Below are 24,204 nucleotides of genomic sequence, written 5' to 3'. Positions count from 1 at the left end.
AGAAGATCTATTTTCTTTTAATTGTTGATAAAGCTGTCTGTTCGTTCCTTGCAGTTTTCTCGTTTAGATTCTGTGGTATAGAGGTATGTCTGCTTTTTCAGTTGTGAGATGAATTGGGACTAACATCATTGACAGTGTGTTTTCATATCCATTGGAGTAATATCTACATCGCCAATTGCATTAGACTATATACTTTACATAGTATATTTTGGTCACATACGAAGTTGCATATACACCATGCCTTCTCCTCTCGCAGACCCCGTCAAGCTCCCATGTGGACTGGTTTTGCCGAATAGGCTCAGCAAGGTACATTGTTCAGGCCTAATAGCTATACACGAATGGAACTAACATCCTTCCAGGCCGCCATGGCTGAGATGTTAGCCAAAACTAACGAGCCAACAAGTGCCTTGGTTGATGCCTATGAGCAATGGTCGGACGGTGGATGGGGGAGTATCCTTACAGGTAAGGTCTAATGGTGCCTGAGACTTCTATATCAAATTCAAACCCCCAAACCCTAACCATGACCCTAATCTCACCCTACACTATAAACATATTCCTAATAACAAAAAACCTAACCCTAAAATATTACCAGGAAATGTCCAAGTCGACGTAAACCACATGGGCAGCCCCTTCGACCCAGCCCTACACAACGAATACAAAGACAGCGAAACCAACAACGCCCTAGTCGCTCAATGGAAGAAATACGCCGACACCTGCCAGAAGCACGGCACGCCAGCCATCGCCCAGATCTGTCATCCAGGTCGGCAGTCCTTCCGCGTTTCAGGCCACCGCGGCATCTTCGCGCCTACGCTCGCGCCCAGCGCCGTACCCATCAAGGTTGGGAATAGCTATCTCGAGAGCCTGATTGGGTGTCTTGTTTGGTCTGGACCCAAGGAAATGACCACTCAGGATGTCGAGAGGGTTATTCGTCAGTTTGTCGATACTGCGAGACTTATGGCCGATGCTGGGTTCTCGGGTGTTGAGTTGCATGGTGCGCATGGGTATTTGATTGGTATGTTTTCTTTTTTTCTTTTTTCTTTTTTCTTTCTTCTTTCCTTTTGAAGGATCGGCTTGATGATCCTTATATGCTAATGGTTTTCTTGGTTAGACCAATTCCTCAACGGCAAGGTGCGACACTCACTCTCTTGTTCCTCTTCCTCTATCACCCCAGCTCGACACCATCATAAACATTAACACCAATACTAATTTTAACCACAGACAAACCTCCGCACAGATGCATACGGCGGCACAGCCGAAAAACGCACCCGCTTCGTCCTAGAAATCCTCTCACAAACGCGCAAAGTCGTACAATCAACCTTCGCAATCGGCATCAAACTAAACTCCGCCGACCACAGCTCCGCAACCTTCGAAGAAACAATGACGCAAATCGCACTCCTCGCCGAAGCCGGTATCGACTTCATGGAAATATCAGGCGGTAGCTATGAAGACCCAAAGATGATGGGTAGGGGTAAGGCCAATCCGGCTGTAGCTCCGAAATCGGCACGCACCGCAGCGCGCGAGGCCTTCTTCCTCGAGTTCTCGAAGGAGGTGCGACTGCGTCATCCTAAGCTTGTTCTTATGTTGACTGGTGGGTTCCGCTCCCGTGCTGGCGCTGAGGCGGCTATTAGGGATGGTGCTTGTGATCTTGTTGGGATTGGACGGCCTGCGGCTATTGATCCCGGGTTCCCGCGGCTGTTGCTTGATGAGAGTGTTGGGGATGATGAGGCAAGTATGGTGTTGAATAATGTGGCTGTTCCTTGGTATATGCAGTTCTTGCCGTTGCATCTTGTTGGAGCTGGGGCTGAGAGTGTAGGTTTTCCTTTCTTTTCTTTTCTTTTTTGGGTTGCAAGGTTGGGTGGTTTGCTGACTGGTTTTATAGACCTACTATTCTGGACAGATTCATAGTCTGGGCAAGGGGATTGCTACTATTGCACCTCCTTTGTAGACCTTTTGATTTGTATTAATACTTGTTTTGGTATAATAATATTATTGTAGAGTACATGACATCGTGATGTTCTTCTGAATACAAACAATGTTAGAACTAGCAGCCCACCATGTCTTCGTCCTCAATAGGAAATAATCGCAACTGTTTCAACTTCTCCTGTTCCTTCAACTGCCCCAGTTGTTGATGAAGGGTATCATTCCCCTGAATCAATCTTTGAATCAACAATACAGTCTCCTCGAGAATATATTTCCTCGTGTATTCCTGTCTCTCAAGCCCTGGCACAATGCGACAGAGTTCTTTATACCGGTCTCTAACAAGCTCCCTTCTCATCTTTTCCGCTCGGCAATGGCACAATTTCTGACCTGGCTTTTGCACACATTTTCTCTTCTTTTGCCCGGACCGAGTCCTGGATTTGACGCAGCTTGCCCGTTGTGTGCATTCGGTATCATCCAATGAGAGGATTTGGCCTCGGTACGAGGATGAAGAGGGCGGTGATGGTGTTTCGGAGAGTCTTTCATTTTGCGGAATCATCGAGGGTTGGAACATGGGTAATGTGAATCCGTTCAGTTCTGATGGATCTAGTATATGCTTCTGAGATGTCTCATGTATGGTTTCAGGAACATCGAAGCCGATCTCCATGGTAGCACAGAAACTGGCCATGTTCCGCATCAGGTTTTGCACGAGCCGCTCCTCTGTCCAGGTACCGATGGGACTAGAGTAGCCATGGTAGCAGAAGCTGGGATCGGACCCCCATTGGAGACCTTCTTCGGTGGGCCATTGGTCCCGGGAGATTGGTTGAGGTGTGTCGACTTGCCATGGACAGTGGCGTGAAAGGGTAGTATGGTCCATTTGAAGCGTCTGATTGTTGTTTTCCATTTGGGTTGGTGTCTTTGACTGTAAAATATATTCAGGTACCAGGTGGTATGCAGCTGAAGCTGTACTTTGGGGTTTTAGATGTTGGTGAATCTGGGTTTGATATTCTGATATCAGGCTTCAGCGTGGAACGACAACGATATGTAACAGTACTTGATTTTGGATTCTGGAATAAGGAGGAAAGTGAGGGGGAATAGCTTTATCATATTATTCTAAACAAATGTCTCATTAATGAGGCAGCAGGGTTCCCTACGTCAATTTCGGAATGCACCCGACATAGAGTACCTGCGGATCCGCAACTGCATTGCATCCGCAATACGTCTGCAACAATGAAATGATGGGCTAAGTTGACTGCATTTATCTCTATACCCCTTTAACTGTGTAAATATAGATATACTAGTTGTAAGATATAGTTGGCCTTTATTAAGTATTCCACTCTTGACGCCTGCGCTCTGTGTAGAAACACACCGGGTGCATCCCGGAGGGCTCCATGTAAGATGTCGATCCGACACATTGGACCCAGTAGCCCAATTATAGCACTCAGGGTTCACTAGTCAAGGTCTTCTTGACCTTAAGACAAAACAGGAAAACGTTTCTCCATTTCCCCATTTTATTTCGAGCGAATTCCGAGGGTTACGGATTGACACGTGACCATGTCTCCGGGTACATTCCGGACACCCCAGTCCCGGGATTGTTCCACTCTTTTTCCCTTCCCCTGCAGCACGAGACCTTGTCTTCGGTAATCACCCGGATCACCAATCAAATAGTGCAGTAACAATACTGTGGGTTGCACATACTCTTAGCTGTGGCTTAAAGGAGCGGCCACAGATGCCTCCCAAAGGCGGAATCACCAAACGAGAGCCACCGCGACGTCGCAAGATTGCCTTGGCATGCGAGTCATGTCGAGATAAAAAGGTCAAGTGCGATGGTATAAAGCCAATTTGTGGCCCATGCGCTCGACGCTCGTATACCGTTAACCAATGTGTATACAAGCTGGACAATGCGAGGTCTGCCAGCAACGATGAGTACCTGAAGGTTCTCCATGATCGTATTCGAGAGCTTGAAGACACATGTGCAAAAGGCGGGGTTGACGTCCCGCCTGGACCTTCACAGCATGGAGACTACGGGGTATCTGAAAGTCAAAGTCATATTGGGGAAGATATGGATCTGGATGGTCTAGATGCAGAATCCAGGACATCTGTGGCCGCAGAAGGACTACTAGGACTAGGCTCCACCCCCATGCCATCTGGACCAAGTCGCCTGTCTTCAACTCCTACTTTTCAACCGCCAAGGTTTCCCGCCCAAAGGAATCGATCGGAAGCTGAGCGCTATAGATCTCCACATGCGCCACATCTGTCTCCTGAATCTACCCATCCACGAGCAGGCGGTATATATCCTCCGCCATCTCTCAACTCCCACGGTAATGTCACCGCTATGGGCGCAATATCTGTTGCAGAAGACGATCCAAGCACAGACTCTCCACAGGAGCAGCAATACTATGGAAACTCGTCAGTGGCATCTTTTATGCGTCTCGCAGGAGAGTCTATGCCATTGCAGTCATATATGTCAACTTTGCGGGGCAGTAAGAGTGAGTCGCAAAGATCACAAGGCCCTGATACAGGGATTTGGCGAGATATAGGCCATCCATCGGTAGATCTTCGATTCGACGATTTCTCCTTGCCACCTCGATCTCTGGCAGACCACCTTCTTGAGTGTTACTGGGACAGAGTACACTGTCTATTCCCATTTTTCCATCGCCCCAGTTTCGAGCAAGCGTATGAAAATCTCTGGGGGTCGGACAAGACATCGAAGGCCGAGTTGCCACAACTCAATATCGGACTCGGGGGCGCATTTGATTGCGGTCCTAATTCAATTGTATTCCATTGCGCACTCAATGCCATCTTTGCCATGGGGTGCTATTTCTCTGATATTCCTCCTGCGGACCGAGAGGCTGCGGTTTATTCGTTTTTCCTTCGCTCAAAGCGATTTGTGAATCTTGACCTTCTCGATATAGGCACTATCGGCGTGGTTCAAACGTTTCTGATTATTTCACTTCTTCTTCAGAGCACCCCTTATCCGAATCGGTGCTGGAATGCAATTGGACTGGCGTGTCGAGCTGGTCAAGGTCTCGGGCTACACGAGACAACCACACACGCCTCGAATAAACCTCTGGAGACAGAAATACGACGGCGTACCTGGCACAGCTGCGTCATTATGGACATGTTGGTGCAATCGATTTTCTGGATTATTTCCCCGAAGACACAGCTAACTAATTAAAATAGGATTGTGAGCATGACACATGGAAGACCGAGCATGACCTCTCACATCTCACCGTTACCTTTGCCTGTAATGGGAACGAACCCCGAAGAAGCCGATCCTTGTGAACTTAGTGGTCAACCCTGTGACCATAAGTTGGGATACATGACGTTCTACGTTTCAACCATTGAATTATACAAAATTCTCGAGTCTATTCTATCCGAGGTCTATAACGCTTGGCAAAGTCGATCGAATAGCACTAGCACCAGTCTGCCGCGAAGCTCCAAGCTTTGTAGCCTGGATGTGTTGATGGGGCTCGATGATAAACTTGCTGCCTATGAGACCAGCGTACCCCAGCCCCTGAATTGGACAGATGAACCATCCCTGCATCGTTCAGGCAGTGGCAATGCATCGATCTTCAAGCGCCAGCAGAACGTGTTGCGTGCGAGGTAGCTTCTCTCTTCGGGCTTTCGAGTCACAATTTCTAACCATAAAGAATAGATTCATCCACCTTCGCCTCCTGTTGTATCGCCCAATGTTCACTCAACTCTGCTCTGATGAGCGTGCAGGATCATCCCGCCGACCTGACATCCAACCCGCCGAGAAAAATATAATCTACTCATCTGTCTTCTCGAAATGTGCCGCCTCCTGCGTCATGGCAGCCATAGACCTGGTCTCCCTTGTTCATGAGACATATCGAACAACTGTAACTGATGCATGGTGGTACAATGGATTTTGTTCGTGACCAGTTCCCGCTCATTGTTATTCATGTCCATCAACTAACATGTACTAGACACATCGACTGCAGGGTTCATTTTGATAATGTCGTACTCCTGCCATTCCATCCGAGAGCAGGTTGATTCACAAATCGTGGATGAGAGTTGGCGCAAGTGCGAAGAGATCTTGGCTTTTATGGCTATGTTTAGTCTGTCTGCCCGCAACTCGTTGCAGTTCTTGCAAGTAACGCACCAACATATTATGCAAAACTACTCAGGTTCGTTGTTATGGATATTCACTGGATATAGGCTAATGCTCGTATAGCTACTTGTCGCGCTGGTGATACTTCCTCGTCGGTGCCTACTCAGCTGCATCAAAGGGGCAATCAGCAACCCAATCGACCCGATTTGTCATCGCAGCCTACTGAGCCGATATCAGACGAACACAACCTCCGTCATGAACCCAGTAACATGGATATCAATCTGCTTACAACTTGGGATGAGATGGGCTTGGGCCAGGAAGAGTTCGGTTTCCTTGGGAGATTTGATTTGCCGGATCTTGCAAGCTGGTTCACGGATATACCCCCTTGAACATATCATAAAGGTGGATTCTTCTTTCCGAATATATAATAAGGGCCATCATACCTGATACTAGCCGACCACTTCGCATGACGCCACCAGACCTGAGATCCAAAAGGGTCAAGGCAACATCAAGGAAGCATGGAACCGAATATACTTCAGACATACCCTATCTTGAAAACAACGGCCCAATTTCCTCATACAGAGGGCCTCGAATTTAGCCGACTCTTACGATTTCTCTTTCAAAAATTCCCGCAAATCAACCATAGAACAGCTCCCCTGGTGAAGAAAGGACGATCTCATGTTCATCACAATAAAAGGATATCATCTTCATTTCTCACACTTATGTACACTTATGTACAACCGACATATCAAAAATGAATCACAAAGGATCAAAAAGTCTCGTATCACCATGACTCCAAAAAGTCCCAGACAAACTCTCCAAAGTCTCAAAGTCCGGCACCCACAGCGGATCACTCTCATCCTGGTCAATCCACGGCGCCAGCTGCAACGCCATTCTAACCGCATGCTCAGAATCATCATCGGGACAACCCTGATTCTGGGGCGTAGCACCCACAGTATCAGGAGCCAGCCCCGTCGGGTTGACCGGGGGAAACTTATCACTACCAGACATGCCGGGGGCAGTCGTAGAACTCCAATTAACGCCATACTGAGCCGTCATCAGCTCCGCCATTCCGGCATTCCGGGCAGTCTCATTGCCCTGCAGTTTCTCCATGGCAGCGTTGACTAGCAGCTCGAAGGCGTCGCGGTATTTCTTGACCCATGCTGCGCGCTCGCCCATTACGAAGAGCACTGTTGAGCAAGCGCGGATGTCGTTGCTCATTCGGACGGACCAGACTTGATCTGTGTGTGTCCATAGGGCGTAGAGGAGGGTTATTCCCGCCATGAAGACTGTTTGCACGGCTAGGAAGGAGTGTCCGTATTCGAGGGTTTGGTGTAGACGTTTATGGGATTGGCATATGTTCCCTGCGGCCAGGATGCAGATTTGGTAGTATGGGTCTGTGATTGGGAGGAGGGGGAGGAATGGCTGGATTAGGAGTCGTACTGCTCGGTTGTAGTGTAGCATTGGGTAGTCGAGATCTGGACCGTTGAATCGCAATACGGCGGATTCTTTCCATTCTTCCAGTTCAAGATATAGAGGGTCCATTTTTGGTCGGAGAGAAGAGAGGGGCCGGTCGGCGCGGTAGATTTTATGTTGGATGCGGGAATCGATACGTCGGAGTTTGAAGAGGTATATTGCGAATGTCAAGGTTGTGGTTTTGGTCGGATCTAGGGGTGCTGTGAGTAGTGTGGGATCTTCGATGTCATCGTTCACTTCTAGTGGGAGGTCAAGATCAATGTGACGATCGGATATACTGAACGGGCGACCGAGGGACATTGATATCACTCGCTCCAAATAGTATACAGTCCAAAATAGTCTTCGTCGCATTTGAGTGGTAAATGGATCCAGGTTGATCTCATTTGCCTTTCGGTGAAGACCTAGATCGATAGCAGTACGCATAGCAAGTCCAATCATGTACCACATGCCATGACTGGATGCGGTTCGGAGATGGTAAACAACAAGAAGAACCATGGCCTCGATATTGTCAACGGATCGTGCTTCACACATCATGGGAACGTTCTGCAAGGCGGCAGTATAAAATCGCTAAGACTTGTAAGCGTTGGCCGATCTAACGTTTAGAGAATATAATTACTTCGGGCGACGTGTACGCGTATTTTTCACTTAATCGAAGCATTGTTGCACCGATTGCATAGACCAGGTTGAGTTTGAAGATAGCAAATCGATCAGACCGCGTCAGGTCCTCACGCTTGATCTTCGCTAAGCGCCATCGATCTGCATGGATCTGCCATACTTGGTTCCGGTTAATGAATGGATATCGAGAATGAAGTCGGGTGAAATATGTATCGAGTATTCTTGTCCCCATCTCATCGGTTGGAGGTTCAACATGCGCCGGTAAGAGGTCTTCCATCCTCGTTGGCCGGTCTTGAATTTGAGTGGCGCTAGGTTGCTCTGAAGGCCCATGTACTTGGCCCTTGTTTTGAGGATGATTCGCAGTAGTACTGGTTTTCTGCTGCATTCTTGAGATGAATTGATTCCATACACTCGTTTGGACCATCTCTCCTAGATCGGCAGCGAGAGAAAGGCCAGAACTGGATCCTACATATGCAGGGGCCTCGGAGCTCAAGGCAAGAAGGCCCACGATCTCTCCTACAGGATTATTGTCAAGTCCCGAGGTAGTTGTGTGTGGTGTTGTGTGACCACCTGGTGGGGAGAATAGCGAAGGCACAGTATTTGTGGCGGTGGCATTTTGGCTTGATGATCGATCAGATTCAACAAGTTTACGCTCAAGGAACATTATACGTTCCTCTAAGCCACGTGTATACCTAACATCCACATTAGTGTTTTTTCCGGTTGCTTCATATATTTGGATGTATTTGGACCTTACTCATTCTGACGGTCTTGGTCCTCTCGGACGCTGGACTTGTCGCATGGGACCCCCGCCTTCAAGCAGTTGGAACAAGTCGGATATTCATTGTCGCACTAAACTTCCGTTAATCAAAATATTTGTCTAGTATGTTACTTACTAGAGCTTTACCTTCTGCTTCCGTGTCTTGCAGCGAGTGCATGCGGTCCTCCCACGTTTCCGCGGGTTATGATCTCGCGATGTAGGAGTTGTCTGCCTTGATGACTCGGGGCTATGCCCAAGCGCATACATATCGGATTTGGTGGGAAATATGACCCTCAATTTGAAACATCAAGACGCTGATGAAGTGCCATTACAAGATGAAGTTGAAAGAGGTCGGAGATGTGGTTGGACCGGAATGCCAAGCCAAGACATCTACTAATACGCAGCCTATATATAGTTTACGAAACATTTAGGATATATATATTTAAATCTTTTGCTTTATAGTCTCTTGTGGGTTGGATACTTGTAATCAAAGAGACATTTCAAAAGGTCCGAGAAATTAGAAGCTCATGGAGTTAGCCCTCCATAAAAGCAGAGCTTAGGAAAAGCTTCTAGTCAACCAAAGAGCACAATTGACATACAATTTTCTTTGAGCTACCAAGTAGCTCAAAAATTATAGGTGCCAAGTAGGTCTATATTAATTTAGTCTATCGCAAACTGTATAACTTTTTGGTATCACACGCCGCCAATGCAACAAAAGCAAATGCAGATTTAGCCAGGTCAAAAGCAGATTGAACGGCCCATCGCCGTCGTCAGCTCTCTACATATTTTAGTGCTTCTCCCTCTCCTCAGGTCCCTCGGCATTAGGTTCAGCACGAGAAGGCGGTATCGATGATTCAGCTAATGCCGACGCAGAATGACGCTTCTCGGCCTGGTGGTATGTCTGATGGTCGACAGACTCCTCAGGATATTCAGAAGCAGAAGTAGCCGCCTCGGCATCTCTTTCTTCTTGGGCTTTCCGCTTTTCCTCTTCAATCTCTTCCGGCTCCTTTGGTCGCTCCAGACCTCTATCACGCACGAACATACATGCCAGGAAACACACACTGATGATGGGGACCTGCACAATGAATACTGTGTGGGAAGCCTTGCTATAAGAAAGCAGGATTGAGGCCCATTCAGTTGCACTGAGATTCGCTCTTGAAGGAATCGAGTATGAAGAGTCTGCCAGGTACGCGAACTTGGTTGGTAGATTGGAGCGAAGAGCAGCCTGCAGAACTGCCGCAGAGATAGCGAGGCCACATGAGCCACCAAGGCAGCGGAAGAAGTTACGGTTTGCAATCACGACTGCTCTTTGGGACTTGGTGCAATGGGCTTGTAGGGCCACGAGGGTGGGTTGGAATGTGAATCCGATTCCGGCACCCATGACTGCCACAATGACTGCAATAACGGCGGGGTGGGTGTGGGGACCGAAGATTAACATGAGGCCCGACCCCCTATGAGAATGATAGTATTAGTATGGGATAAAAGTCGGAGGACTTGGGCATCGATCAACGTACAAGGTCCACAAGCCAAATCCAATCCAAATGATTTCGCCATAGCGCTGGACTCGGGTAATATACAACCCAGATATGATTGAGAAGCTTGACTGGAACACAACCATAGGACATGTCATGGCCGCAGAGGCAATTGGAGACCAGCCACGGGCATTCTGGTAGTACAATGGCAGGTAGTAAAGGCTTGACTGGTAAACTGCACCATACAAAAAGCTCTGCAAGAAGATTGCAGAGATGACCTTATTTCTGAAGAAGACGACTGGTTCATGTCAACTAAATGTTGTTTTACCACTATGGAGGATCAGAACATACCTGGTAACATCGGAAGTGTAGCCACTTTCCATTCAATGATCAAAAATGCAACGAGTGAAGAACCTCCAATAACGAGCATACTAATGACCATCGGTGAATCCCAAGGGAAGTAGGATCCACCTCCCGAGATAGGAATCAAGAGGAAAATGATACCAATAGACGATGCAAGCAGTCCGAACCAGTCAATGCGGTTAATATTTTCTCGGAAGCTATCTTTGCGTGCATTGTTCGGAATGAGGAAGTATCCAACGACTGCAGAGCAAGCAGCCAATGGAGAAATCAACCAGAAGAAACCGCGCCACGTTGAACGCATGGTGAATGCAGCACCCAGAAATGGTCCAATGATATTACCAAGACCCAGAGATGCACCCAGAATCCCCTGGTATTTGCCTCGCTTTTCCAAGGTCACGATATCAGAGACAATAATCATTGTCAAAGAGGTAACACCACCACCAGCGACACCAGCCAAGCCTCGAAAAACATAAAACATAGCTGGGTTCTGGGACAAGCCACAGAGTAGATCTGCAATACACAGCAAGATCAACGCAGAGATGTACATGATTTTCCGGCCAAAGATATCTGACAAACGGCCGTACAGCACCGTGAACATGGTATTTGCAATTAGCGATGAGGTTCCAGCCCAGGAGATGGTATTCTGAGCACCCAGCTCGCGTGAGATCGTTGGTAGTGTGACACTTATGCCATTCTGATCCACCATACAAATCAGCAAGGAAATTGCCAGACCCGTGAAAACAACCATGAGCTGAGTGAAGGGGAGAATATTTGTTTGGTCGTGAAGGGCCTTTTCGGCCTCTCGTTGTCGATTCATGGCTGCAGATGTGGCGGCGCGGAGCTCACTCAAAACGTGATTCTTCCTTGAATTGTTCTAGATTTTTCGTAAAGGGCCATGTGTGCCTCGTGGCGTAAAAGATCTTGCAACACAAAGTATATTAAGCTTGGGAGGGAATGCTTGGCGTGATACCAGATCATGGAATGTGGAGGGTCTCGATGTTATTTAAAGGAACGGCTATTATCCCACGGCAAAATTGTTCATATAAGAGTCATTCAATTGGTAAGAAAAGTTTTTCCCTGACAGGGTTTTAGTGCCTTTCGATCCATCGGCAACTGAGCGCTGGATGTCGATTGGAGCTTGAACGCCGCTGGCGGGTGTCATATCGGATTCAGGTCCGATGCAGGTAGAAACTCGTGTTCCAGGTTTACATTGTAGCCCAATATCGCACCGATGGATGGCGATCTAGACATTGTGGGCTCAATTCCGTGTTATCCTTTCAGTGCGGTTGGCAAAGAGCAGAGTCTGTGGATCCGCAGTGTCGGATAGCCGATCGGACGTCCGATGGCTCCAGGGCTGATGCTGATGTAATTGGCGGTCTGGGATTCCGAATCGGGCAACTTTGGCCTTTGCGGATATTTGTCCGAAGTACTATGTCTCCATTGTTGTTTTGCAGCTTGATCACTCGTTGTGAGGTCAATTTAGCCAATTTAGCCAATTGGGCTGCTATTATTTGAAGCCATATCTCCTAGACACAGACAGATGCAGGTTTGCGACTCGACAATGAAGGACACTTGATATACCTCTATCATCATCCCTACAAATTTCTTTAAGAGGTTCAATTCTACCAAGATCAACTTGCCTAGTCCTTTCTACCAATACGTGAAAGCAGATGGCGCGAGATTATCCAGCTCCGCATGAGGGAAGAAACATGTTTTAAGGAACAACGTATTTAATCAAATGAAAGGGTATAACAATATTATCCAGTTCCAGGTCATCTCGGATGTAACCTCCCCTACACAAGATGAACCGATGTAGAGTTATCGCGGTCAAAATCAAAACAGGGATCCCAGAAAAGACTCATCGAACTTGCTCTCTTCAGAACTGAGTTATATGTTGTCGTAATCTGGATTGGGCATCGAAAAATTAAAAATTGGCGGCTCATAAAGGGCGTAGAAAGTCAGAAACCGGGACTGTCAAGGCAACGACTACCATCCATTGTCGTGCATAGTAAGGCACAAAGTCAGCTAATGCTCGTGTTGGCTGGAGTTGCAGCGTGCAAGCACAAATTAGCACAGCCGCATATTCCAATATCAGTAACATGGTGGCCGACATCATCCTCTTTGCATGATATGTTAGGTATGGGCCGGTCCGATTTGAACGCCTAGGCCACCGCCAGGCCAGTTATTCTGGATGGTAGATGTGTTGGGGGGTATTAACATCGTAAGCGGGGTTTTCACCGACTGCATTGTTACTGCTACCAACACCATTCTGAGTAGGTCCGGTGTGTCTTGGAACATTGCCAGGGTTCGGTACAGCATGGTGGGTCATATAGCTGGCACTGGTGGCATTGCCCTGGTTTGGGAAAAAGCCCTGGTTCAGTGACCCGCAGGTTGTGCAGGCGAATTCAATCTTAAAATTGGCAAGGATCATCTGGGGGACGGCATTGTGATCACTGCGCCCGGTGTAGTCTTTCGGAGGTCCAACCACTCCTCCTGGTAAAGCAGTAGTCTGGTATTCGACTCCTGATTGTGGGATATTCATTGGGAGTTGGTTGTGGTTGAAAGAGGGTTGATTTGATGCGGGAACCGGTACGTGTTGCGCCTGGGGCCGAGGTGGCAGGGCTTGAGAACTAGATGGTGGGGCAGGTACATGGTTGTTTGAGGTCTCGTTTGGGGGCATGTTCCGATCATCCATCAGTGATGATGGGAGATGTTCTGGAAGCCACCGATTCTCGGGTATCTCCCCATATGCATGTGCCCCTTCTCCTTGCGACTCAGGGGATTCCTCAGACGACTGTTGTCCATCTGGACTCACGTCGATATCTGGCCCGCGTTCATCCTGGCCCTCGCCATGACGCGGTTGAAGTTTGGTAAGCGCTCGCTGTGCCTGACGCGTATAGATGTCATACCCATGGTAGCGTTTCACGGCATCCACGACATCCTGGGCGCGTATTTTCGACTTCATATCAAAAAGCTTCGGTATCTCCCTGAGCAGAAATCGAACATGGGAAGCTTCAGAGCGAGCGGGTGTGGCAGGCGAATTTGCATTCCGGGGGCAACTATGACTGTCTTGAAGAATACTGATGTAAGTGTCACTTTTGTTTGAGCGACAGACCACACGAAAAGGGCAATCTGGCGATGTTCGACATCCGATAACCACGCTCTTCTTGTTGCTACGAGATACACGAAGCTCCCAGTGTTGCCTGACAGATATACTCCGTACCACTCTTTTGAACTCTTCCAGGGAGCAAAACCGTTGGCCCACATGGAGCCCGGAGTACGTCTCCGTCATAGTGATGAGACTGAGGCAAGTACAGAAGACAGAAAGAACTTAGCAGCTAGGACAGAAGTCACAGAGCCTTTGGCGACAAAGCTCATTGGGCCTCGCCAGGCCGTGCTTGCAAACAACTTTGGATTGCGGAGTACGGCGTGATCGTTAGGCAGGCACGCGAGCGATTCTGTGTAGTTTTGGATTGGTCTCTATCCAAAAAGTCTCGGAGGCTATGCTTAATTGTGTAAACGAAAGTCGATTACTCTCGTTAGGCAGCACAGCTGATTGTTGAAGACGGGCCCATTGAGCCGTGGAGGTCAAAAAAGGTTAAAGCGGAGTTCAAGTGCCAGACCGCTTGGCTTCACTTTTCATATTCCTCCCCTCACCTTAAAGTCGCGGCCACTTTCAATCCACCCCCTGTGCTATTAGACTTTGGGATTGAGTTCCATAATCAGATACACAAAATGGCTTCTTACGGGCTGCTAGGCCAGCCAGAAGAAGGTCGAGTTCACTCCAGCTCTGTCCTCCCAGATCAACGTTAACACCCAAGCTCCTACAGATGCGCTCCACAAGTCGCGTCTCCTCAACGTCGAAGAAAAGCCATTCAAGCGAATTTCAAAACGATTATTGAACCCCGAGTCCCTCGTTGTCTCACAATCCTCGCTCCCTCTCACCCCTCCCCCGAAGAAACCGACGCCGACTCCGATGCGACCGCAAAAGAAGCTGAAAAACAGAAAAGGCTTGAAGAATGGCGCCACTTCCGCGAGGATGTCTCACTCGACTTTGCCGCATTTGAGGGTAGCATTGCGCGCGTCCAGTTTCTCCTTACTAGTAACGAGCAAGAACGCCAGCGATATGCCACCGAGCGAGTTCAGATTCTGTCGACTATGCAATCTGTACGGGAAAGCACGGCCGATCTACGCAGTCAACTGGAAGAGGCACAGCGACTTCTCTCCTTACGAAAGACCTACGATGAATTGACCGACAAAATCACGAGCAACCGTCTACTCAAGCCGCGCGAAGACCAGTCAGCGAACCTTCAGAAATTGCGACTGGAGATTGCAGATCTCGAGAAGGAAAGCAAAGATTACGCCATGACATGGGCTGAGCGACGCGAACAGTTCGGTCGTATTGTGGATGAGGGGATGCAGCTTCGTCGTCTGATCCGTGATGAGAAAGAGGAAGTCGAGCGCCGGGAGGGCATGCAGGAGGGCGAAGACGGCGACGATGGGGATGCCACATCCAAGGGCAAGGCTAGCAGTGGGAACACTCCTGGTCCTGAAAGTGATGCCGTGACTCCTTTCCAGCACGGCCAAGATGAGGCTAGCCGCCCATCTGCTCTGCAAGTTGAGAAGGCCGGGGCTACCGGTGCTGCGTCGCCACTGCGGCAAGTCACAACCGCCCAGAACGATGGGGCACGGGAGGACACCAATATGCTTGATGAGGGGTGAAGTCCCTGCGGGTAGTGATGGCGAATTATCCGAACTCGAGGAAGGAGAGGAACTCCCTGATGACTACAGCGGGAAGATGGATACTACCTAAAGATGCATTTCGGCGTGTACATTACTAGCACTAGCAAGGAGTTCTGGTTTATGGTCTGGCGTTGGACATGGCTTCAATTTATTGAATGATATTATGGAATATTCCACCTTATGGGTATTTTTTTAGCTTTGATGTATTAAACACCTCTTTCACGAAATCTCGCGCTGTGCGGTCTTAGCTTGGGCAATGGCTTCCTTGGCAGCGGTAATGTGCTCGACATTGCTCTCCGATCCTTTCTTGCCCTCCTCAATCTATCAGAATTGGTTAATGGAATCCAAGGATACAGATGGGGAGTAGAAAGGGATGTTACACTCACAATCAGAGCTTCCAGATTCGCAACGGTCTGCACAATCTTATCCTTCAACGTAGGCAGGACCTTCTTGGTCTCTTCAAGTGACATGTGCTATTATTTATGTCAGCATTAGAGGTTTCAGAAGATAGGCAAGATAATTTGGTAGAAGCAAAGCCTCCGTACAAGGCACATACCTCTTGCTTCAAAGTATACTCGCGGTTCTCGTCGTCACCAGCAGCATCAGCCTCCAGCTTCTTGATACGTTCAGTCTGCTGCTGAAGCTCCTTGTGATAGGAAGCCTCCTCCTTGACCAGGCGGGTCACGGAGGACGTGGTGATCTCTAGCTGGGTGCGGGGTGCCATTGTGGTTATCTGTGTGAGAGTTAGATGCGTGTAATGTGTTGACTCCAGTCTTGAACAGAACTGTCAGACGAGGTGCCATATGATGGGGGGCAATGTGTTCTAATTAACGCTATTGGATGTCTATATCCAGCACTCGGGATGCCGGAATGAGTTATACGACGACAAGCATTGCTAGCACAATTGTTTCAAGACACTGTGTATATAGGCGGGCATCATAACAGAATATTTAAGACCAAAAAGTACATACCTCTCGATTTTGTATCCGACAACAGAATTTAGTGATATGCTGAGCTGATTTTCGAGTTCTCAAAAGTTATTTGATATGCCCCTCGATGATGCTATCAAGACATCAAGACGATGTTTGCACTGTTTGCTATTTATGGGGCATCACGTGCTTCCAACTATAATTAAGTTCCAAAGACGATGGGGGATGGATCCGAGACACAACAAGATGAATGTAAGAAGTCATTGGAATATAAAATCTGGTTAAAAAGGCAAAGGAGCTTATATTCATTATCCAGCGAGCTTTCAATCCTTTCTTAGAAAAGTCGTTTACATGAGTTTCTCCGGTTGATATCTAAGAGCAGCTGGCATTACTACTTGCAATGTTGCTATAGAAGTGCCGATTACACAATCATATGCGTATCACTAGCTATTAAGTTCCAGATAGATATACTAGAGATCTCGATGGCTTAGGCCTCTCGATAGTCCTTGCAGGCCGAAGTAAGCACCTAGTTTACCACCTAGTTTGGTACCTAGCTAAGTATATAGATCATTAACTATATAACTAGCTAAGGATATAGCCAGGGATATAGTAGATACCTAAGGCTGTCAGTACTATAGTAGCTACGTCATCGCTATCTAATTTGGAGAAGGTGTATATCACGTGATTTAGCTAGTTAGACGTCTAAGGCTCTCAACCCGATAGGAGCCACGTGACCACTGTCTAATTCGGACTAGATGCGTATAGATCACGTGATTCAAGTAGTCACGTGCCTATATATTTATTCTCCGGTTCTCAGCGATCAGTTTTTCACCGAGTAGATTCTGTGGATTTTGGACCCATAGGATAAAATCCAGCTCACGTGACACGCGAGGCCCTTATGAAATAGGTATATTGCTTCGCTTCGCTCCGCAATAATATACAGATATCAGATCAGTAGCAGGCTCTATAATTGTGGATAACTATGAAACATTAGAACAAAGATACATTGAAAGCGAATCCATAGAGCGCCTTGGGCAGCCAATCAGCGTAGGCCTCGTGATCATCCACTTATACAACATAGTTATAAAGTCCAGCCTCCTACCGCTTACTCCGACCGCCTACGACCACCAGAATAGCATCGCGTCTGATCTTTGTTATTATCTCATTTTGTTTACTTTCGTCCCATGTCGCATATCCTATTGTACCCAATTCGGCTTGAACTATTGCTGTCATAAGCAAGATGCCGGCCCCATCACTACTCCACCTGGCGACAGCCACGGCTATCCGCTTCGTCAAAGGTACAGATGATATACACTCTCATTTGGGACGGTCCCATACTAATCATGTGCTTTTTAGACTTAGATGATCTGGGCGCCATGCCATACTCACTTGCACGTCCTATTTTACTTAATATCCATAACCCCGAAAAGCTGGTACGTCTTAAACCTGACGTCTATTACTTTGCTTGCAACTTATTTTCTCTTTTGGTTTACTTACTAATACAAATTTGCAGCACGCCATGGAGCTCACATCCCCCCACCTCGCTCTCAAAGATGAAGAATTGTGGCTGGAGCTCATTAAACGGGATATTCCTGAGTGGGAGAAGTACCAGCTCCCGGAACATACCAACAACTGGTACGGAGTATACTGTGATCTCCGCGACCAAGTCCAACGTGCTCTTGACGCCGATGCAGAGAAATTGAAAATTGCGATTGACGGCATCAGTGCCAAACGTGCACTCCTCACTCCCAAGCTCATCCCCGAGAGCAAGGGCTTGCGTATGGCTGGGTCCCGATCCTCCGTGCGACAACGCCATACTACATATGATCGCAGGACAGGCATGGTGGAAAAGAAGCCCAGTATTTTCCAGCCACAGAAGCGCAACACCGCGCTAACGATGCCCACCAAGTCTCTCAACAACCGTGCGTCGCAAGTCAAGCGCGCTCCGATCAGCTTGGTTGAAGAGCACCGCCGCCCCACCGAGCAGTCAGCACCACAGCCAGCATCAAAGGCGCAACCACTTCCCCCACGCATCAGCCGGCGCCCGGGTATGCACCCACCCTCGCTCCACAACCCCATGCTGGCTAAGAATGAGGCGCGGCTACGTGCACTGACTTCCTCCGCCACCCCACCACATAGCGGATCTAGCAGCGATGCGCCTGGCGTGAAGAAGTCACCGGGTATTGCCTCTGACCCCAAGGTGAAGCGCCGGGCAACCTCCCCCCTCGCAATGGAGAGAAACCCTCTTCATCTTCTTCTTCATCCCTCCCCGGCCCTCCCACCTCTTCTCTTCCCCCCTCCCGCCCGCCTTCCTCCGGGCCTGCTCCGCCCCGCCCGGGCGTCATTCGTCGACGTCCGGCGCCGAGCATTTTCATGCCGGTCAAACGGCGACAGTTGTCTTGATCTTCGGATCACCAAACCTTTTGTTGTTTTCGGGGTCTCCGAAAGGAGACCTTCTATGTACATGTCCATGGGGGACATAGGTGACATCCATGTTTTCAGTTCGAGCAAGGAGTTTGGGATCATTCTGATACCCGAGGTGGAATTCACCTCATTTGTAATTCATTTCGTGTTTTCATTTCGTGTTTCAATTTCATCAAATTTCCAAAAACAAATAATCCTGTCTTCTTCAACTCCATATAATGTTGATATGGGCTCTGTTTGTCCCATGCTACAGGCTATATCCATTTCTTGAACTATATGAAGGGCTTGGACGCACAACAAACTGCTCCAACTTTCTTAAGCTTTGACTATTCCGGAAAATGCAACCAAGGCTGCTGGTCAGGTCTTCAAGACTGTGGGCTCAACTTTATCCAAGGTCGTCAGCCAGCTGGGCTGGGCATCTCTCGGTGCTTCGTCCCAAAATGCACTCAGCATTACTCGCATTGTATCCTGCAGGGCACGCTTAATTACACTGAAGTAGACATACACAATCTCCAATTATCGGAAATAGAGTCGGAAAGGTATAGCAAAACCAAGCCAGTCCAAAGCAGCTCATGTCCTTGACAAATAAAAAAGGACCCAAATAAAAATTCAGACGATTCAATCCAGAACACCCAGTGTGCATAATGCCTCTCCATTTAAGCTCAAATCCCATTACTCCGCTGTCCCTGCAGCTCAATCCTCGCGAAATGGGATGCTCGATGTAAAAGCACTAGTGTTCCTCAACTGATTCACATTGCTGCAGAAATATGGTATCTAAAAATGAAAAAAAGGCGTTTACAACGACATCGCAGCGCATCCTCCACGCAGAGCAAGCACGAGATGGAGCGTGGCACCACCCTCGAGGTTATATTCTGACGCTGTCTTATCGTCCGCCCTTAACAAGTTGTTAGCCGGTATTTATTTTTGATAAGACGCAATGAAAATAAATCAGGGAGTAGTGTCTTACATCTGCTTGCCGCCGAAGATGAGTCGTTGCTGGACTGGGGGAATTCCCTCCTTCTCCTCGACACGCTCCTTTATCCGAGAGACCTGTAAGAACCGTTCATATCAGCATATGCACATTCGAATAGTAAGGATATAGCGTGGTTTATAGGTGTGTTTCAATCGAAAGGTAAAATGATTCCGTGCGGGGAGGAGCCGGAAATGCATCGAGGCTGGCGGGTGGTTTACCTTGTAGTCAGGCTCGATGTCGAGCTCGATCTCCTTGCCGGTGAGTGTTCGGACCCTGTTAGGACGCGAATGTCAGCTTGCGGCTCTGGTGTGACCTTTTCCAGTTCTGGGCTATTTGATGATGCAATGGGGACGGGGTCATGCTGGAGCAGGGAAACGCACTTGATCAGCATATTGAACCGACAGTGGCTTTTTCAGTGGTTTGAATAGTGGTAAGGAGAAAATGTATGGGCCGGCTGAAATGTAGTTGGAGGTACAGCTCTTGTCAATGAGTTGTTTGGAGAGAAGATGTGAGGCCGGCGGGGTTTTGGTGGGGGCCTGTGGCCTTATTGCCTGACCGCGTCGGAGCCTCACTTTCACCTGCGATGGATGTATACAATAGTTATAGTAAGGAGAACAACATAATTCGCACTTTTAAAGTAAGATGAGATGTCTTTATTATGTTTCTGTGGTCTTAATTCTAGCAGTAACCCACCCAAAATACCATTTTTGAAATCAATTATCCTTCAGGGTTTAGCAATATATATATTGAACTGCTTGTAGTATAGTTGATATTTTCTTTTTTTAGAAATAATTCAGGAAGGAGGGAAGCTATTTTTTTTTGATCAGCGATTGATCCAATTACCATAATCATGTTTCTGTCTGTTATTACTGCTTTATAGCTAGAAAGTAGATAGTATAAATCCCTTCTCTTACATGCAGTTTTACCTCATCTACCCCGCTGAAACCCTTGACCCAAACTAGAATCATTAGTCAATTGGAGTCCAACCTCAAACAACATGGCCAATGAACCCGAACATATAACATCCGAGAATCAGTTTCAGCAATTGATCACTCATTCTGAAAATGACCCGGTAAGCTTGAACCATTGATTGTGAATGGCCAAATGCTAAGAGTCCCATCAAGAAACAATTACAAATTGCCTATGAGGATCATAGAAGCAATAGAAATGCCCTGTTCAGAAACCAAATCTGCCAACCTGGATTCTGCGAATGGAAAGAAGATGAGATCCTGTCCAAAGTCCTCGACGCAGAGAAGGGGTTGACAGACTTCGTTGACCCGAGACACAACCTTGCCTTTTGGGCACGCCCACCACGGCATATCCGGGACTTGGTCTACAAGATCCAGCAAGAGATTGGTCCTTTGATTGGACCTGGTACGTGTAATGCAAGGGACCCGCGAGAAATACAGAGACTGTACTAACCACGATGATAACATAGGTCTCTGGCTTGTACCCCCCGCATCATCTGCACATGACCACGCTCGAGATCAGGTCCTCACTAACAGGACCTGAAATCGATGAAATCACATCTTCTCTCGAGATGACTGGGTCCGTAGCAGAGCTGGCAAACTACACTCTCACCCACCGTGCCCGGCTGGTCAAACCAGTAATCAGCTACGACACTTCTGCTATAGCTCTGAGCTTTGTTCCCGCGGCTGGCGAGGAAGATCGCAGTGTGTATAGTGGGAAAGATGATCAGTTTACGTATCACCATCTGCGGAGTGATCTCTACAACATTGTGACTCAATCTGGCTGTCCAATTGCAGCTAGGTATACCGTTCCTTCTGCGCATATCACTATTGCGCGCTTTATTGCACCTAGCAGTGCCAAAGAAGGACAGTCAGACTCCTCGAAAGAATTCGAGAAGAAAGCGTCGAGTCTTATTGCCAAGATCGAGGATCTCAATCATGAACTCCGCTCAAATGTGTGGCGGAGATTGGGGGACCCATCTCAAGGGCAATGGGTGATAGGTCATGAAAAGGGGTTGGAATTGATGAAGGGTCGAACATGGTATGGAGTAGGGGATAGTATTGTACTTGGAGAAGGATTCGTATAGCAGAATACAGGATTTGTACTGAGAATCAACTCCAAATACTTTTAGAGATCAGTGATGTCAAGGATGCCTCAGGCATAAAGTTTATGAATGACTCAGCATAATATTCTTGGCGACTCCTAAAATGGTTAGCGCCTACCCGATAGGGCCTAAGCGAGTGAAATCCCACAACCCAACAATCGCACTTGCTCTCCTCCGACAAGCGACAATCCAACGACCACCACCCAGCTATCCGGCCAAGTCAGTCAAAATGGTAAGGATATCACCCTACGAGATATGTCAAAGTGTTCTGCAAGCCCCGACCATTCGAAATTCCTCGAGTCGTGAAGAGATTGTGTAATATCCACTGTGCGGCCGACCTCGAAATCGTTAAATCCGCCAACCGTCGCGAATCACCACAATATGAACCACCCAACCGTCTGTTTTTCACCGGATTCTCGCAGCATGCAATATGAAAGTCGGCACTGAAGAGGGAATGAGTGGCGAAGCCTGCAGTAACAACGCTTGGTGACGAAATCGAGGATTCGAGAAACAGGTCACAATGGATGCACCCCGCGGTCCTTTTGGATCCTAGATCTGGCACCACAATTTCTGCCCCATGAAAACCACGACCGGGATAACACGACCGATCTCTTTGCGACGGCACCGGTTTCGAATCGGATTTCGGGGCACGAACCACATTGACATTGATCTTACTCGCACAATCAGACCAAAAAGACAAAAGCTCATGACATATCTCCGCACAGGTCAACATTCCCAAAACCCGCCGGACGTACTGCAAGTCCAAGGAGTGCCACAAGCACCAACAGCACAAGGTCACCCAGTACAAGGCTGGCAAGGTTAGTGCCTTCGACACCGAGGTGGTAGTCGTGAGCCATTGCTGATTATATTCTCTTTGCGATTTAGGCCTCCCTCTTCGCCCAGGGTAAGCGCCGTTACGACCGGAAGCAGAGTGGTTACGGTGGTCAGACCAAGCCCGTCTTCCACAAGAAGGCCAAGACCACCAAGAAGGTCGTCCTGCGTCTCGAGTGCACTTCTTGCAAGTCCAAGAAGCAGCTCGCCCTGAAGCGCTGCAAGCACTTCGAGTTGGGGTATGTTACATCTGCACATTGTTCTATTTGCTATCCAGTACTGACGTATCTCTTTTCTTTTACAGTGGTGACAAGAAGACCAAGGGTGCTGCCCTTGTTTTCTAGATTGTTCAATTTCCTTGTTCGGCTTCTGGGTTTCCTGCATTGCACAAAGTGCTTCGCTGTTTTTGCGGAGCATATATGACATTGGCAATGGAAAAATGAAATAGGAATTCATCTATTCAAAAACACCATCTATGACTACCGGATTATGAGTTGTCGAATGATTATTCTTGCTTCCCAGTAGGGTTGCTAGTAGCTGCCTCATCATCGTAGTGATATACTGTATCTCATGTCTTACTGTCCATTGTGCTCTTGGGCTGTTCATTCAAATGTTCAGTAGAGTTCTCGACTATCGACTCCTCGCTTCAGGAATATATTAAGATATCGTTAGGATATATAAACAGTGCGTTATATGCCTCAGCTCTTGCCAAGACTCCCTAGACATCCTCTACGTGGGGTCCACTATTACCTGTGGAGTGTTTCGTCTGAGCTGTCGAAGTCTCATGCCTCGCTTCATTATCATCGAGGCTATCAACTTAGTGATGGCTCATCAGGAATACAGTTAGAGCCGTCAGCCACAAATGGACTACATCATACTCCAAATCATCGGGGTCTCTCCGAGTACCTGACCAGGACCTCCCTAGCGACATATGATATTTTGTCCCCTGGGTTCTTTGTACACCCACCGTATTTCAATCCACACATATTCCCAAAAGAAGCAAACATATTATCAGAGCATAGTAGAACCAGGTTGAGAAACACCGAAGGGCGAGAGATGACGAGCGTGGGGGTGCCAAGATGTCCCAAAATGGGAACCCGGTTCTCAGCAGAATGGATTTCATCGATTGGTCCGTGTAAAACATGGAAGACAGACTTTATACTGAAATTGAAAGGACATGATATGAAGACGCGGATCCTCGCTGAATGACCCCGGAGGACACTGACCCCGCATTCCGAGGGACCATAGGAGAGCCTTGAACCAGCCATCTTCCTATGTTACGAGGCAAAAGCGGCTCATAAACATCCCAATGACTGCGTTGATTTTCTGTAGTGGAGACCTCTCGTATCTACGCCCTACCCCAGTTCCCCCGCTTCCCCAGGAATCGGTCCTTCGGCCCTCCTCCGACAATGGGCGTCTGTGTCGTCTATCCCTTGTCTCTCTGCTGTGTGACGCATCCTCGGCCCATCGGACGTTACCCGGCTTGTTTCTGTGAGAGACCAGCTGATATACTAATATATACCAGGGTAGCTCTTGTTTTTAGTTCTTGATCTGC

The 24,204-nt window shown here is 48.0% G+C and overlaps 10 protein-coding genes across 10 annotated transcripts; 5 read left to right on the top strand and 5 right to left on the bottom strand.

Moving 5' to 3' along the window:
- Positions 1 to 237: 237 nt before the first annotated feature.
- On the top strand, positions 238 to 1,945 carry N7516_003071 (NADH:flavin oxidoreductase/NADH oxidase family protein; the record flags this gene model as incomplete). Its single annotated transcript, XM_057215791.1, has 6 exons — positions 238 to 306; positions 360 to 462; positions 593 to 1,012; positions 1,109 to 1,128; positions 1,219 to 1,809; positions 1,880 to 1,945. The coding sequence occupies 6 exons, from the start codon at positions 238 to 240 to the stop codon at positions 1,943 to 1,945; spliced, it is 1,269 nt and encodes a 422-aa protein (XP_057077674.1).
- A 96-nt stretch (positions 1,946 to 2,041) lies between these two features.
- N7516_003070 (basic helix-loop-helix domain-containing protein) lies at positions 2,042 to 2,821 on the bottom strand (the record flags this gene model as incomplete). The annotated part of the gene is made up of 1 exon (XM_057215790.1): positions 2,042 to 2,821. One exon carries the CDS (start codon positions 2,819 to 2,821, stop codon positions 2,042 to 2,044), a length of 780 nt encoding a protein of 259 aa, XP_057077673.1.
- Positions 2,822 to 3,502: 681 nt separating this feature from the next.
- N7516_003069 (uncharacterized protein) lies at positions 3,503 to 6,381 on the top strand (the record flags this gene model as incomplete). Its single annotated transcript, XM_057215789.1, has 5 exons — positions 3,503 to 5,040; positions 5,101 to 5,523; positions 5,576 to 5,811; positions 5,868 to 6,068; positions 6,116 to 6,381. Coding segments are annotated over 5 exons (2,664 nt in total), but the record flags the coding sequence as incomplete, so codon positions are not given.
- Positions 6,382 to 6,751: 370 nt separating this feature from the next.
- Positions 6,752 to 9,107, bottom strand: N7516_003068 (putative C6 transcription factor; the record flags this gene model as incomplete). The annotated part of the gene is made up of 4 exons (XM_057215788.1): positions 6,752 to 8,011; positions 8,085 to 8,775; positions 8,838 to 8,932; positions 8,988 to 9,107. 4 exons carry the CDS (start codon positions 9,105 to 9,107, stop codon positions 6,752 to 6,754), a joined length of 2,166 nt encoding a protein of 721 aa, XP_057077671.1.
- A 520-nt stretch (positions 9,108 to 9,627) lies between these two features.
- On the bottom strand, positions 9,628 to 11,492 carry N7516_003067 (putative MFS transporter; the record flags this gene model as incomplete). The annotated part of the gene is made up of 3 exons (XM_057215787.1): positions 9,628 to 10,291; positions 10,355 to 10,610; positions 10,664 to 11,492. The coding sequence occupies 3 exons, from the start codon at positions 11,490 to 11,492 to the stop codon at positions 9,628 to 9,630; spliced, it is 1,749 nt and encodes a 582-aa protein (XP_057077670.1).
- Positions 11,493 to 12,857: 1,365 nt separating this feature from the next.
- N7516_003066 (uncharacterized protein) lies at positions 12,858 to 13,967 on the bottom strand (the record flags this gene model as incomplete). Its single annotated transcript, XM_057215786.1, has 1 exon — positions 12,858 to 13,967. One exon carries the CDS (start codon positions 13,965 to 13,967, stop codon positions 12,858 to 12,860), a length of 1,110 nt encoding a protein of 369 aa, XP_057077669.1.
- A 443-nt stretch (positions 13,968 to 14,410) lies between these two features.
- Positions 14,411 to 15,397, top strand: N7516_003065 (uncharacterized protein; the record flags this gene model as incomplete). The annotated part of the gene is made up of 2 exons (XM_057215785.1): positions 14,411 to 14,483; positions 14,520 to 15,397. 2 exons carry the CDS (start codon positions 14,411 to 14,413, stop codon positions 15,395 to 15,397), a joined length of 951 nt encoding a protein of 316 aa, XP_057077668.1.
- A 240-nt stretch (positions 15,398 to 15,637) lies between these two features.
- N7516_003064 (putative tubulin-specific chaperone Rbl2) lies at positions 15,638 to 16,142 on the bottom strand (the record flags this gene model as incomplete). The annotated part of the gene is made up of 3 exons (XM_057215784.1): positions 15,638 to 15,739; positions 15,805 to 15,891; positions 15,975 to 16,142. The coding sequence occupies 3 exons, from the start codon at positions 16,140 to 16,142 to the stop codon at positions 15,638 to 15,640; spliced, it is 357 nt and encodes a 118-aa protein (XP_057077667.1).
- A 1,445-nt stretch (positions 16,143 to 17,587) lies between these two features.
- On the top strand, positions 17,588 to 19,270 carry N7516_003063 (uncharacterized protein; the record flags this gene model as incomplete). The annotated part of the gene is made up of 4 exons (XM_057215783.1): positions 17,588 to 17,645; positions 17,704 to 17,780; positions 17,861 to 18,830; positions 19,092 to 19,270. 4 exons carry the CDS (start codon positions 17,588 to 17,590, stop codon positions 19,268 to 19,270), a joined length of 1,284 nt encoding a protein of 427 aa, XP_057077666.1.
- Positions 19,271 to 20,741: 1,471 nt separating this feature from the next.
- On the top strand, positions 20,742 to 22,993 carry N7516_003062 (60S ribosomal eL42 domain-containing protein; the record flags this gene model as incomplete). Its single annotated transcript, XM_057215782.1, has 7 exons — positions 20,742 to 20,816; positions 20,869 to 21,118; positions 21,250 to 21,754; positions 21,930 to 22,050; positions 22,544 to 22,636; positions 22,704 to 22,888; positions 22,954 to 22,993. The coding sequence occupies 7 exons, from the start codon at positions 20,742 to 20,744 to the stop codon at positions 22,991 to 22,993; spliced, it is 1,269 nt and encodes a 422-aa protein (XP_057077665.1).
- Positions 22,994 to 24,204: the final 1,211 nt, after the last annotated feature.

The sequence above is a fragment of the Penicillium verrucosum genome (assembly GCF_028828655.1).
Source record: "Penicillium verrucosum strain IBT 35672 chromosome Unknown utg000001l_segment0_segment0, whole genome shotgun sequence".
Taxonomy (NCBI): Eukaryota; Fungi; Ascomycota; class Eurotiomycetes; order Eurotiales; family Aspergillaceae; genus Penicillium; species Penicillium verrucosum.
Note: the sequence above shows the minus strand (reverse complement) of the source record. Positions and strands in the feature narration are given on the sequence as shown.